Source organism: Pungitius pungitius, chromosome 18 (assembly GCF_949316345.1).
Source record: "Pungitius pungitius chromosome 18, fPunPun2.1, whole genome shotgun sequence".
In the NCBI taxonomy this organism is placed as follows: Eukaryota; Metazoa; Chordata; class Actinopteri; order Perciformes; family Gasterosteidae; genus Pungitius; species Pungitius pungitius.
In genome coordinates this window covers 338,465-352,274 of record NC_084917.1, presented here as the reverse complement: position 1 = coordinate 352,274, position 13,810 = coordinate 338,465, and the positions used below count along the sequence as shown (strand labels likewise).

The window sequence follows — 13,810 nt, the reverse complement described above, 5'->3', positions numbered from 1 at the left end:
AGATGGTCTCACGATGTATTGTGAGATGTTCTCACAATGTATAGTGAGATGCCCTCACAATGTATAGTGAGATGCCCTCACGATGTATAGTGAGATGGTCTCACAATGTATAGTGAGATGCCCTCACGTTGTATAGTGAGATGCCCTCACGATGTATAGTGAGATGGTCTCACGTTGTATAGTGAGATGCCCTCACGATGTATAGTGAGATGCCCTCACGTTGTATAGTGAGATGCCCTCACGATGTATAGTGAGATGCCCTCACGTTGTATAGTGAGATGCCCTCACGATGTATAGTGAGATGGTCTCACGTTGTATAGTGAGATGGTCTCACGATGTATAGTGAGATGCCCTCACATTGTATAGTGAGATGCCCTCACGATGTATAGTGAGATGGTCTCACAATGTATAGTGAGATGCCCTCACGTTGTATAGTGAGATGCCCTCATGATGTATAGTGAGATGGTCTCACGTTGTATAGTAAGAGATGCCCTCACGATGTATTGTGAGATGGTCTCACGATGTATTGTGAGATGTTCTCACAATGTATAGTGAGATGCCCTCACAATGTATAGTGAGATGCCCTCACGATGTATAGTGAGATGGTCTCACAATGTATAGTGAGATGCCCTCACGTTGTATAGTGAGATGCCCTCATGATGTATAGTGAGATGGTCTCACAATGTATAGTGAGATGACCTCACGTTGTATAGTGAGATGCTCTCACGTTGTATAGTGAGATGCCCTCACGATGTATTGTGAGATGGTTTCACAATGTATAGTGAGATGCCCTCACGTTGTATAGTGAGATGCCCTCACGATGTATAGTGAGATGGTCTCACGTTGTATAGTGAGATGGTCTCACGATGTATAGTGAGATGCCCTCACGTTGTATAGTGAGATGCCCTCACGTTGTATAGTGAGATGCCCTCACGATGTATAGTGAGATGCCCTCACGATGTATTGTGAGATGGTCTCACAATGTATAGTGAGATGCCCTCACGTTGTATAGTGAGATGCCCTCACGATGTATAGTGAGATGGTCTCACGTTGTATAGTGAGATGGTCTCACGATGTATAGTGAGATGCCCTCACGTTGTATAGTGAGATGCCCTCACGATGTATAGTGAGATGCCCTCACGTTGTATAGTGAGATGCCCTCACGATGTATAGTGAGATGCCCTCACGTTGTATAGTGAGATGCCCTCACGATGTATTGTGAGATGGTCTCACAATGTATAGTGAGATGCCCTCACGTTGTATAGTGAGATGCCCTCACGATGTATAGTGAGATGGTCTCACAATGTATAGTGAGATGCCCTCACGTTGTATAGTGAGATGCCCTCACGATGTATAGTGAGATGGTCTCACGTTGTATAGTGAGATGGTCTCACGATGTATAGTGAGATGCCCTCACGTTGTATAGTGAGATGCCCTCACGATGTATAGTGAGATGGTCTTACGTTGTATAGTGAGATGGTCTCACGATGTATAGTGAGATGCCCTCACGTTGTATAGTGAGATGCCCTCACAATGTATATTGAGATGCCCTCACAATGTATAGTGAGATGGTCTCACAATGTATAGTGAGATGCCCTCACGTTGTATAGTGAGATGCCATCACGATGTATAGTGAGATGGTCTCACGTTGTATAGTGAGATGCCCTCACAATGTATAGTGAGATGCCCTCACGTTGTATAGTGAGATGCCCTCACGATGTATAGTGAGATGCCCTCACAATGTATAGTGAGATGCCCTCACGATGTATAGTGAGATGCCCTCACGTTGCATAGTGAGATGCCCTCACGATGTATAGTGAGATGCCCTCACGTTGTATAGTGAGATGCCCTCACGTTGTATAGTGAGATGCCCTCACGTTGCATAGTGAGATGCCCTCACGATGTATAGTGAGATGCCCTCACGTTGTATAGTGAGATGCCCTCACGTTGTATAGTGAGATGCCCTCACGATGTATAGTGAGATGCCCTCACAATGTATAGTGAGATGCCCTCACGATGTATAGTGAGATGCCCTCACGTTGCATAGTGAGCTGCCCTCACGATGTATAGTGAGATGCCCTCACGTTGTATAGTGAGATGCCCTCACGTTGTATAGTGAGATGCCCTCACGATGTATAGTGAGATGGTCTCACGTTGTATAGTGAGATGCCCTCACGATGTATAGTAAGATGCCCTCACGTTGTATAGTGAGATGCTCTCACGTTGTATAGTGAGATGCCCTCAAGATGTATGCTATGAGTGTTTCATTAGTACACTTAAGAGTGTCTCAGTAGTTAAGTCCTAAATGGCCCCTCGTAGTATTTAAACATCATTATTTGTCAAACTTTGGAGGTCGAAACATCAGTAGATCTAATGAAGATTCCAAACAAAATGCCTAAGGGAAGTTTTATTGCCGTCAGATTGTGTCCACCTGCAGAGTCACCATGGGACTCTTGGCTGCTTTATCAAGGACATCACAGTGTCCTCAGGATAAATGTGACCTTTGACCTTGGTTATGATAGAGTAAATATAATACTGTTGTGGTGGCGGGCGTGGTTTCAGCCCGGCTGCAGGTGGGAGAGAGGGGGAGTGGCTCGGGGAACAGCGCCAGGTGAAAATAATAACAATCACCTGGGGATAATGATGTGTGTGTGTGCTCTCCCCTACATAGCAGTGAGGCGGGGGCGAGCGAGGAGAGGGGAAACCGACCGAGCGAGCGGCGTTCCTGTGTGCGAGAGCAAAAATAAATATATTGAAACTCCCCACCCGGTTGTCGTGTGCCTGTGTCCGGAGCCATACCGATCCACACCCTACAACTGTATTTCAAGTAAAAGTTGTCTCTCTGCCACTGGAGACAACCTGTCCAAACATGCTAAAGAGCAGGTGGTCTACTGCAATGGTTCAATTACCCCCCCGGCATCCTAAAATAAATAAATAAATATATTACACATTAAACAAGTAAACACACAAGAGACAAGCTATTATTTATAATGTTCGAATGAGTCATATTTAAGAAGGGGCTTGACTTTAAATATGATAACTTTTTTGTTTTAGGTTTTCTCGGAACAAGAGCTGATGTTTATTGATCCAAAGCATCATTGATTATCTTTACTGATCACAATGACACAACCTTCAAACAAAAAGCGTTTTAATTTGAAGGCTTGAGCTCGGCTTTTATTTTGAAGGAACCAGAGGAAGAGTAGCCAGCAATGATGTTGTCTTTTTGAGCACTTCCTGTAAAGATGAATGAAATACTGCGTTTTTATTAGAAGTACTACGACCTGTGAAGCCACATGTCTGCAGTACCTTTAGTAGTACTTCTAGCAGTATTATTGTGTGTATTCTATCGGAAACAGCTGATGTGTGTACCGTGACGTGTTGGTGAAACCTACGATGACGTCAGCTCATTAAAACATGTGCAGACTGAACAGCCAATCACAGGAGAGCACGCTGGATCTCCATGGCAACCAGGATCGTTTTGTGTTTGTTTCCATCTGAAGAGAAGAAGCTTCAGAAGGTCGGTGAGTCAAAGGATTATTACACAATGTGTTTGTTTATTGATCAGTACGGATGTTTAATCATGATTATTGATGTTCATTGAAATATTTTGATGATTATAGATGATTATTTATGTTTATTGAAATATTTTTATGATTATAGATGATTATTTATGTTTATTGATGTTTAATGATTATTGATTTTTGGATCATCCAGTCTGATATTATTTGTTAAATGATAATATATGTACTAATAGTACATATCATATTTGCAATAATATTATCATGAATAAAAATAATAATAACACAAATATTTGTCATAGTTATTTCAAAATGGCGTTGATCATTTCTCTGTAATCACAGTTCTTAACGTGTGTGTGTGTGTGTGTGTGCGTGTGTGTGTGTCTTTGTGTGTGTGTGTGTGTGTGTGTGTGTCTGTGTGTGTGTGTGTTTGGGGGGGGGGGGGGGCAGCGATGGCGGGGACATCGAGACATGACCGAGCGATGTCCCTGGAGGCAAAGCGGCAGCTGTCGGTGACCTCTGACCCGGTGGAGCGACTCCGACTCCAGTGTCTGTCCAGGGGGTCGTCAGGTATCAAAGGGCTGGGCAGGTAAGCTCCTCCCACTTCCTGTCTGCAGGAGAACATGAAGAAGATATTTAAGTAATGTTACTATAATTTGACTTTTACACAATACAGCACGAAATACCAAATGTACTTGGAGTATTTATTAGAGTTCTAATCTGTGATTTACATTCCTGAAATATCTTCCACATACAACACTATGAGCTTCATGACATCTGATAATAACACACTGTTGCCAGGCAACCATTAGCTCTCTACCTGTGGCCATAAGGAGCCCCCAGAGGAGTCAGTGACGCACACCTGCTCACCTGCTGTGTGACCTAGGTCCCCCCCCCCCGGGGGCTTCAGGTGTTGCCTTTGTTGCCACATTGTTGTGTTGCTGTTGTTTGGTTGTCTGTTGATGCTCATGAAGATGCTCCTCACAACGTTATACGCTCCTTCACTACAAGCAATGACAATAGATCAATCAATCAATAGATAATAAATACACGCTCTCCTCACTTACTCCATCAATCACTATTGAACTCATATGTTCAATAAGAACATAATAACCCCTTAAACCCGCCCATTTTACAGGCCTCTGCTCAGAATTTGCACACCTGTGTTCACAAGAGTTCTATTTGAATAATGTTTGTGATGTAATAGAAGGGAACCACTGTGAGATGTTTTCAGAAGTGTCACACAGCGGAAATGGTTTCAGGATGATGCACCTGAAGCTTTGAACCTCTCCCACACGTGGACCTTCTCTCTGCAAAGCCTGACTTTGATCCAGGAAGCAGAAGAAAACAAGGTCTCTAAAATCATTAAAGCCAATAGATTTGTATATTTATACAAACAAGTCTGATTGACAGACCTGTTAGCCAATAAGAGTCAGTGAGGAGTTTCCCTGTTGATACGCTGCCACTCCAACTGATCCCCCATGGTCAGAAGATCATAAGGTCAGAAGATCAGAATACCATAAGATCACCTACAGAGGGTGATCTGAGCGGAGCACAGGGAGACCTTCGTTCGATAAGGAGATGTCTGAGGCCTCGTTCCTCCACTATGACGTTAGCAGGACTCGCCATACGTCCGTGATGTGGGACGTCAGGTTTGGTCCGTTGTGATGGTGACTAGGTGGCGTTACAGGACATCTGGTAATTCATGTGTGGGTTTAGTTGTGTGTACAGATGGTCCAGATGTTTAATCAGTGACTTCATTACGGCAGTTATCCGCCAGCAGGGGGCGCTTTGGGGCTTGAGAGGATGTAACTGACATCATTAGCTGCACAGGAGCATACAAGGATCTTACATTCTGACCAACACACACACGTTTGTGTTGGTCAGAACCTTCAAGATAATGGACGACAACAATAACCGCTCGCTGGACCTGAAGGAGTTCCTGAAGGGTCTCAATGACTACGGCATCCCGATGGAGAAGCAGGAGGCCACGGCTCTCTTCCAGCTCTTCGACCGCGACCAAAGCGGGACCATCGACTTCGACGAGTTCCTGGTGACTCTGAGGGTAAGAACTCAGAAACCATGTGACCAACAGGTGGCTTCCTGCTTCTCAACGTCCTCCATCTGCTGCGTCCTCAGCCACAGATGTCCAAATCCAGGAAGGAGGTGGTCATGGAGGCCTTCCGGAAGCTGGATAAGACGTCGGACGGGGTGATCACCATCGAAGACCTGCAGGGGGTCTACAACGCCCAGTACCACCCCAAGTACCGCAACGGGGAGTGGACCCAGGACCAGGTCTTCAGGACGTTCCTGGACAGCTTCGACTCTCCGTACGACAAAGATGGAAAGGTATCAGAGGGAGGAGCCACCTTCAGGTGGAGTTCATGGTGGTGAACCAGCTCCGGGGACTAATGTTCATTTCATGGTGTTCTCTGGATCATCTGGAGCTTTTCTGCAGAGCTTCTTGTTGGGTCGATTCCTCTGAAGTACTGATCGGACTTAAAGAACTACGGAGATACGGAGCTCAGAGGGACCGGACTTTGGTCAATAACCAAATCCTCCTTCTCCATTTCAGTCTCTGCAGTTTTATTAAAGTGTTTGCCAAGTTGAGATTTATCACTTTTACACTATGGATTCTCTTTTGTGTTCATCATGAAATGAAGCTGCTCCTGGTTCCTCTGAACACATTAATAATACCACTCGTCCTTGTGTTATCTGCTGACTGTCTCCTCTCACCAACAGGTGACCAAAGAGGAGTTTGTGAACTATTACTGTGGAGTCAGCGCCTCCATCGACAGCGACGTGTACTTCATCCTGATGATGAAGAACGCCTGGAAGCTCTGAGCACATGGAAAGTCTCCATGGAGACAACGTCACGTCCAGCTGAAATAAATCTCAAGCTTTAAATCATTCCTTTAAATTATTGTCGTGTTTTTACGGTAACTTTATGCACTTTGTTTTAATAATAATAAACAGGCGGAAATCACATTTCATAACGATTTAACTTTATTGTTAAAATAAAACCATTAAACAACACGTCGTGTTGTACAACACAAATGTACAATCAATTCATACGGTTCATTTAGCAGCTACACGTGGTTGTGTGTGTCTGTGTGTGTGTGTGTGTGTGTGAATTTAAGGAAGTTTTATCGGTTACTCATTTCTACACTATTGAGATATTATTCTCTGATTTGGCTGTAGTTGGTTTAGCAGGTTCTACTTGCCCTTTAGGTGGAGGTTTTTTTGGGAGGTTGAAGGCCATCAAACACTTGAGAAGCAGCTTAACTCTCACTTGTCCCCCGTCTGTATAAACCCTGTTTAGATCTTTACTACAGTGGACAGCTGGAGACAAACCGAGGTTCCTCCAACAAACCCTGAGGGGGGGGGGACATGTGAAGGAAACATACTTGATACAATCGCACAGTACACAAAACGCTACATGTTACATTCTGGTCACAATCCTCCACTTTTACACGATACGGAATAGAAGGTCGATGAAAGAAGGAAGCGGACATCGTGGACCTGAAGGGGACGTTGAAGATGGCCACTGGAGAAGAAGCCACCAAGTCATTGAGGTTTATCGTCTGGACGGAGGAAGCATGAGGAACCACCTCTGGACAAAGCTGATGTTGATTACATGGGCCTTCGTGTGAGGTCGTGACCTCTGTGTTGGACACCACACGTTCACAGCCCTCCTCTGGACCTACTTGATCTGATAGAAACTGGACATGGTGACGTAGGCCTCGGCCTCCTTTACACCATCACTGCAGGAGGGAGGTCTGTCCCCGGGCTGGAGGTCCTGGACGGGGGACGGGCTGGCGCTCTGGAGGCTCTCCTCTCCGTCCAAGGAGCTCCTGCTCAGCAGGGTGGAGAGCTCCAGCTCCTCGGTGCTGACGCTGGTGGTGCTCATGCAGCCGTCGTAGCTCTGGGTGGAGCAGCTCGGACTCGACTCTGCGGCCTTCGGAGGCTCCGCTTCTTCCCACGACTTCTCTGTTTTCTCCACGTTGAGGGCGCTGATCTCCTCGGGTTTGAAGTTCAATAGGAGGCCCTGGCAGGACAGAAGCATCGTGTGAGTTATCGTCTGATCTCAGACACGACTCGGATTGTTATTGACGACGCCGTTGTCATGGAAACGTAACACCCAGCACTATTGCTAGCGTGCTTAGCTCTGTTAGCACCGCTAGCTTCTAGATGCTCAGCTGTGGCCATGTGTAGAGGCAGTGATCCTCATCCCGCACCTTCACAGGAGGAAGCCTCACAGAAACGTTACCGCCACACTCTCGCCACTAGAGGGCGCCATCATGCAACCTGCATTGGACTTGAAGTAGGAGGACTCACTTTATTCGTCTTGCAGATGTGCACCAGCGTGTCTTTGGGGTGGGGGATCCTCGGCCACATGTAGGTAAATATTCTGTGAAGGAAACACTGTCAAAACAAACAAAGCACTTCAGGCCGGATCTTCTGACGAGGAAGCAGAGACCTACCTGTTCCTGCAGAATAAAACAACACTTGAAGGCACCACCACCAGAATGACGAGACACACGATCAGCCCGTTGGTCTCTTTCTGGGACGTTTCCTCTGTAGACGAAGAGAGAAGAAGTACTTTCATTCTGTGTTCTAACCCTTGAGTGTGGAACAATGTACACAAGCCCAGCACCTAAAATCCTCTCCATTGGACCGTCGGGATGGAACTTCATGGTCAAATGAAATGCTAAATGATTGAAGTAGTAAAGAGAACAATACAAAATGCAATTCTATAAAGAGCATTAACGAAGAAGGCCCAGTTCTTAGAGACACAGAGGACGGATGGAAGACTCAACATGATGGAGCAGCCTCCACCTACAGCTTCACAGGAGTGTGTTGGTCTGCTTCTCACCTGCTGGACTGAAGAAGCTAAAGGTTTCACTCCACTCGCTCCAGGAGCCCTGCCAGCCGTTGGTCGGGACGGCCCTCGCCCTCACGTGGTACTCGGCGTTGGGACGCAGGAGCTTCACGTCCATCCTCAGAGAGTCCGACGACACGTTCTGAGTCTGCGGTCAAAGGGGGACGTGAGTCAGTGGCTGCAGAGCGGCGGGAGGTGGAGACGAGGAGCGAAGCGACAGAGAGGACGTCACCGTCGAGCTGCCGGAGCTCCAGATGTGCAGCTGGAAGAGGACTTTGAGGTACTCTTTGACGTAGGGCGTCTGGAGGCGGATCACGACCTGGTGAGAGTCCTCCTCGAAGGTCACGTCCTTCACCTGAGGGCTTCTGGGCTGAACTGCAAAGGCACAAAGGCACTGACTTATTTCCTCATAGACGTCTATGGGAGCAGAGGATTCGCCCCCTGCTGGTCACTACACAGAAGTAGAGTCATTTCCTCATAGACGTCTATGGGAGCAGAGGAGTCGCCCCCTGCTGGTCACTACACAGAAGTAGAGTAATTTCCTCATAGACGTCTATGGGAGCAGAGGAGTCGCCCCCTGCTGGTCACTACACAGAAGAGTAATTTCCTCATAGACGTCTATGGGAGCAGAGGAGTCGCCCCCTGCTGGTCACTACACAGAAGTAGAGTCATTTCCTCATAGACGTCTATGGGAGCAGAGGAGTCGCCCCCTGCTGGTCACTACACAGAAGTAGAGTCGTTTCCTCATAGACGTCTATGGGACCAGAGGAGTCGCCCCCTGCTGGTCACTACACAGAAGAGTCATTTCCTCATAGACGTCTATGGGAGCAGAGGAGTCGCCCCCTGCTGGTCACTACACAGAAGTAGAGTCATTTCCTCATAGACGTCTATGGGAGCAGAGGAGTCGCCCCTTGCTGGTCACTACACAGAAGTAGAGTCGTTTCCTCATAGACGTCTATGGGAGCAGAGGAGTCGCCCCCTGCTGGTCACTACACAGAAGTAGAGTCATTTCCTCATAGACGTCTATGGGAGCAGAGGAGTCGCCCCCTGCTGGTCACTACACAGAAGTAGAGTCATTTCCTCATAGACGTCTATGGGAGCAGAGGAGTCGCCCCCTGCTGGTCACTACACAGAAGTAGAGTCATTTCCTCATAGACGTCTATGGGAGCAGAGGAGTCGCCCCCTGCTGGTCACTACACAGAAGTAGAGTCATTTCCTTATAGACGTCTATGGGAGCAGAGGAGTCGCCCCCTGCTGGTCACTACACAGAAGTAGAGTCATTTCCTCATAGACGTCTATGGGAGCAGAGGAGTCGCCCCCTGCTGGTCACTACACAGAAGTAGAGTAATTTCCTCATAGACGTCTATGGGAGCAGAGGAGTCGCACCCTGCTGGTCACTACACAGAAGTAGAGTCATTTCCTCATAGACGTCTATGGGAGCAGAGGAGTCGCCCCCTGCTGGTCACTACACAGAAGTAGAGTCATTTCCTCATAGACGTCTATGGGAGCAGAGGAGTCGCCCCCTGCTAGTCACTACACAGAAGTAGAGTCATTTCCTCATAGACGTCTATGGGAGCAGAGGAGTCGCCCCCTGCTGGTCACTACACAGAAGTAGAGTAATTTCCTCATAGACGTCTATGGGAGAAGAGGAGTCGCCCCCTGCTGGTCACTACACAGAAGTAGAGTCATTTCCTTATAGACGTCTATGGGAGCAGAGGAGTCGCCCCCTGCTGGTCACTACACAGAAGTAGAGTCATTTCCTCATAGACGTCTATGGGAGCAGAGGAGTCGCCCCCTGCTGGTCACTACACAGAAGTAGAGTAATTTCCTCATAGACGTCTATGGGAGCAGAGGAGTCGCACCCTGCTGGTCACTACACAGAAGTAGAGTCATTTCCTCATAGACGTCTATGGGAGCAGAGGAGTCGCCCCCTGCTGGTCACTACACAGAAGTAGAGTCATTTCCTCATAGACGTCTATGGGAGCAGAGGAGTCGCCCCCTGCTAGTCACTACACAGAAGTAGAGTCATTTCCTCATAGACGTCTATGGGAGCAGAGGAGTCGCCCCCTGCTGGTCACTACACAGAAGTAGAGTAATTTCCTCATAGACGTCTATGGGAGCAGAGGAGTCGCCCCCTGCTGGTCACTACACAGAAGTAGAGTCATTTCCTCATAGACGTCTATGGGAGCAGAGGAGTCGCCCCCTGCTGGTCACTACACAGAAGTAGAGTCATTTCCTCATAGACGTCTATGGGAGCAGAGGAGTCGCCCCCTGCTGGTCACTACACAGAAGTAGAGTCATTTCCTCATAGACGTCTATGGGAGCAGAGGAGTCGCCCCCTGCTGGTCACTACACAGAAGTAGAGTCATTTCCTCATAGACGTCTATGGGAGCAGAGGAGTCGCCCCCTGCTGGTCACTACACAGAAGTAGAGTCATTTCCTCATAGACGTCTATGGGAGCAGAGGAGTCGCCCCCTGCTGGTCACTACACAGAAGTAGAGTCATTTCCTCATAGACGTCTATGGGAGCAGAGGAGTCGCCCCCTGCTGGTCACTACACAGAAGTAGAGTCATTTCCTCATAGACGTCTATGGGAGCAGAGGAGTCGCCCCCTGCTGGTGACCACACAGAATGCAGCTTCAACTCTTTAAAGACGTTTCCTGCCTGTTTCAAGTGAAGAGACTCTTGTGTACTTGTGTGTGTTTATTTATTGCTTCTCTTCAGGAGGGACCTACCGATCTTCTTCAGGTCCACCATGGTCGTGACGCGGCCTCCTCTCTTCAGGTGGACGGTGACAGTCAGCTGATGGAGGGGCTTCAGCTTCTCGGAGCTGACGGTGTCCCCGAACGCCTTCAGGCACTTTTCTTTATTGAGATGGAAGTCGAAGAAGCTGAGGACAGAAGAGCAGAGCTGAAGCTCCCCGCGGTGCCTCTGGAGGTCCCTGAGGGCGAAGGCGGCGTGCGCTCACCACACCGTCATGTTGCACACGCCGTCTCCCCCCTCGTCTTCGTCGTCTTCCACCGGGCCCCCCGCCAGCCGGCAGCTCAGGCTGCTTCCATTGGTCAGGATGTGAGACGTGCAGCTGATTGTGGGCTCTGAGAGGAGACGCTCGGTTAGAGACACGCTGAGTCATCACCGTGACAACCAGCAGGACACCAGTTTCTACTCAGCCTAATAGATGACAAAGCATGATGACAGACAAACGTGGTCCTCCACTGAGGGAAGAAGAGCATGAAGAGCAAGAAAGTTCCTCAAGAAACAACAAAGACAAGTATTACTATATATATATATATACATATATATATAGTAATACTGCTACCCTATTAGAACCCTGCAAGCAGAACTACAGACAGATGGTGTTTGTGATTAAAAAGTTCACCACAAACACAACGACCCTCTATGACATCACAGATCTGCTCACCCTCGTCCCCGGGCCCCCCCCCGCTGTGGGGCCGGGTCCCGGCCGCCATCAGCAGCAGCAGCAGAGCGGCGGTCCAGCAGCGCAGCATCTCGTCCTCCACTGAAGACTGAGGAGGAGGAGGAGCAGCTTCTCCTCACCAGAGAGGAAGAGGAAGAGGGGGGGGAGGAGGGGGGGGGGGGAGGCACAGGATGCAAACAACATCTTACTCTGTCAGCGCTGAGGGCCGAGACTTGGACACACAGCTGTTACCACGGTAACCATGCACAACAAATACGCCAATAGTGAATAAGAAAGATCTCATTTAACATAAAACAGATAAAACCATGTAAACATGAAAATATGAAAACATGAAAACACAAAACCAAAAACCACTTCCTGCATCCGGTCCTCAAGTCTCTCCTCACCAATAGAAACACAGTATTTGTACTGTGAGTGGATAGTGGTGTATTTGTACTGTTAGTAGATAGTGGTGTATTTGTACTCTGTTAGTAGATAGTGGTGTATTTGTACTCTGTTAGTAGATTGTGGTGTATTTGTACTCTGTTAGTAGATTGTGGTGTATTTGTACTCTGTTAGTAGATAGTGGTGTATTTGTACTCTGTTAGTAGATTGTGGTGTATTTGTACTGTGAGTAGATAGTGGTGTATTTGTACTCTGTTAGTAGATTGTGGTGTATTTGTACTCTGTTAGTAGATAGTGGTGTATTTGTACTCTGTTAGTAGATAGTGGTGTATTTGTACTCTGTTAGTAGATTGTGGTGTATTTGTACTGTGAGTAGATAGTGGTGTATTTGTACTCTGTTAGTAGATTGTGGTGTATTTGTACTCTGTTAGTAGATAGTGGTGTATTTGTACTCTGTTAGTAGATTGTGGTGTATTTGTACTCTGTTAGTAGATAGTGGTGTATTTGTACTCTGTTAGTAGATTGTGGTGTATTTGTACTCTGTTAGTAGATAGTGGTGTATTTGTACTCTGTTAGTAGATAGTGGTGTATTTGTACTGTGAGTAGATAGTGGTGTATTTGTACTCTGTTAGTAGATTGTGGTGTATTTGTACTCTGTTAGTAGATAGTGGTGTATTTGTACTCTGTTAGTAGATTGTGGTGTATTTGTACTGTGAGTAGATAGTGGTGTATTTGTACTCTGTTAGTAGATTGTGGTGTATTTGTACTCTGTTAGTAGATAGTGGTGTATTTGTACTCTGTTAGTAGATTGTGGTGTATTTGTACTGTGAGTAGATTGTGGTGTATTTGTACTCTGTTAGTAGATAGTGGTGTATTTGTACTCTGTTAGTAGATAGTGGTGTATTTGTACTCTGTTAGTAGATTGTGGTGTATTTGTACTTTGAGTGGAGGGTTGGATTAAGCCCCGCCCCCTCTAACCTCAGGCTTTGTATCTCTGCTCAACATCTCAGAAGGTTGTCGCTGTGGTTTCGATCTCCTCCCTCAGCCACCTGTTTACACCCGGCCGCATGTACGAGTACACACATATGTACACACATATGTACACACATATTTACACACAATATACGCGGTGTACACAGGACTCCATGTACATTGTGTGCATGATATTCTGGTAAACATGATTTCACCAGGGGAAATATTTCTCCACACAAATATAGGATTCATTAATTAATTAATATTGTATTATTTTGTTCACATAACACGCAGCTATCAAACGTCAAAGTTCTGCTTTGAATATATGAAAAGGTTTGTTATTGAGCTTAAATAAAGCAGCATATTAGTGTCCCATTGACACCTCATGAGTTGTGTTTTAAAAGATATGAATGAGTACGTTTTTATATTTTATTACAGGAGTCAGAGTCAAAGACAGAGGCGCCGGGGGGGCATACAGAGACAGACAGAGAGACAGAGACAGACAGAGACAGACAGGCTGAGAGACAGACAGAGACAGACAGACAGAGACAGACAGACAGACAGGCTGAGAGACAGACAGAGACAGACAGAGACAGACAGAGACAGACAGAGACAG

At 46.9% G+C, this 13,810-nt stretch overlaps 2 protein-coding genes across 3 annotated transcripts; one reads left to right on the top strand and one right to left on the bottom strand.

Annotated features, from left to right (window-relative positions):
• The first annotated feature begins 3,382 nt into the window (after positions 1-3,382).
• Positions 3,383-6,430, top strand: capslb (calcyphosine-like b). Of its 2 annotated transcripts, none has more exons than XM_037485571.2 (5): positions 3,383-3,517; positions 3,969-4,107; positions 5,406-5,583; positions 5,658-5,867; positions 6,261-6,430. In XM_037485571.2, exons 2-5 carry the CDS (start codon positions 3,971-3,973, stop codon positions 6,360-6,362), a joined length of 627 nt encoding a protein of 208 aa, XP_037341468.1. In that variant the 5' UTR covers positions 3,383-3,517; positions 3,969-3,970; the 3' UTR covers positions 6,363-6,430. The 2 variants fall into 2 exon arrangements, with proteins under 2 accessions (XP_037341468.1, XP_037341467.1); XM_037485570.2 differs by having other exon boundaries at positions 3,383-3,521.
• Positions 6,431-6,641: 211 nt separating this feature from the next.
• Positions 6,642-11,939, bottom strand: LOC119227036 (interleukin-7 receptor subunit alpha-like). The gene is made up of 8 exons (XM_037485483.2): positions 11,821-11,939; positions 11,368-11,494; positions 11,135-11,289; positions 8,633-8,775; positions 8,395-8,548; positions 8,003-8,096; positions 7,857-7,929; positions 6,642-7,566 (listed from the first exon to the last, which is right to left on the bottom strand). The coding sequence occupies exons 1-8, from the start codon at positions 11,906-11,908 to the stop codon at positions 7,222-7,224; spliced, it is 1,179 nt and encodes a 392-aa protein (XP_037341380.2). The 5' UTR covers positions 11,909-11,939; the 3' UTR covers positions 6,642-7,221.
• Positions 11,940-13,810: the final 1,871 nt, after the last annotated feature.

What these genes read in the sequence shown, in the direction of transcription:
- capslb (XM_037485570.2), top strand. Translation starts at nt 3,461, where the DNA reads ATGGCAACCAGGATCGTTTTGTGTTTGTTTCCATCTGAAGAGAAGAAG. An exon ending in AGTTCCTGGTGACTCTGAGG is followed by an intron (nt 5,584 to 5,657) that starts GTAAGAACTCAG and finishes CTGCGTCCTCAG; the next exon opens with CCACAGATGTCCAAATCCAG. An exon ending in CGTACGACAAAGATGGAAAG is followed by an intron (nt 5,868 to 6,260) that starts GTATCAGAGGGA and finishes TCTCACCAACAG; the next exon opens with GTGACCAAAGAGGAGTTTGT.
- LOC119227036 (XM_037485483.2), bottom strand. Translation starts at nt 11,908, where the DNA reads ATGCTGCGCTGCTGGACCGCCGCTCTGCTGCTGCTGCTGATGGCGGCC. An exon ending in GGGGGGGCCCGGGGACGAGG is followed by an intron (nt 11,495 to 11,820) that starts GTGAGCAGATCT and finishes GTCTCCTCTCAG; the next exon opens with AGCCCACAATCAGCTGCACG. An exon ending in GTGTGCAACATGACGGTGTG is followed by an intron (nt 11,290 to 11,367) that starts GTGAGCGCACGC and finishes TTCTGTCCTCAG; the next exon opens with CTTCTTCGACTTCCATCTCA.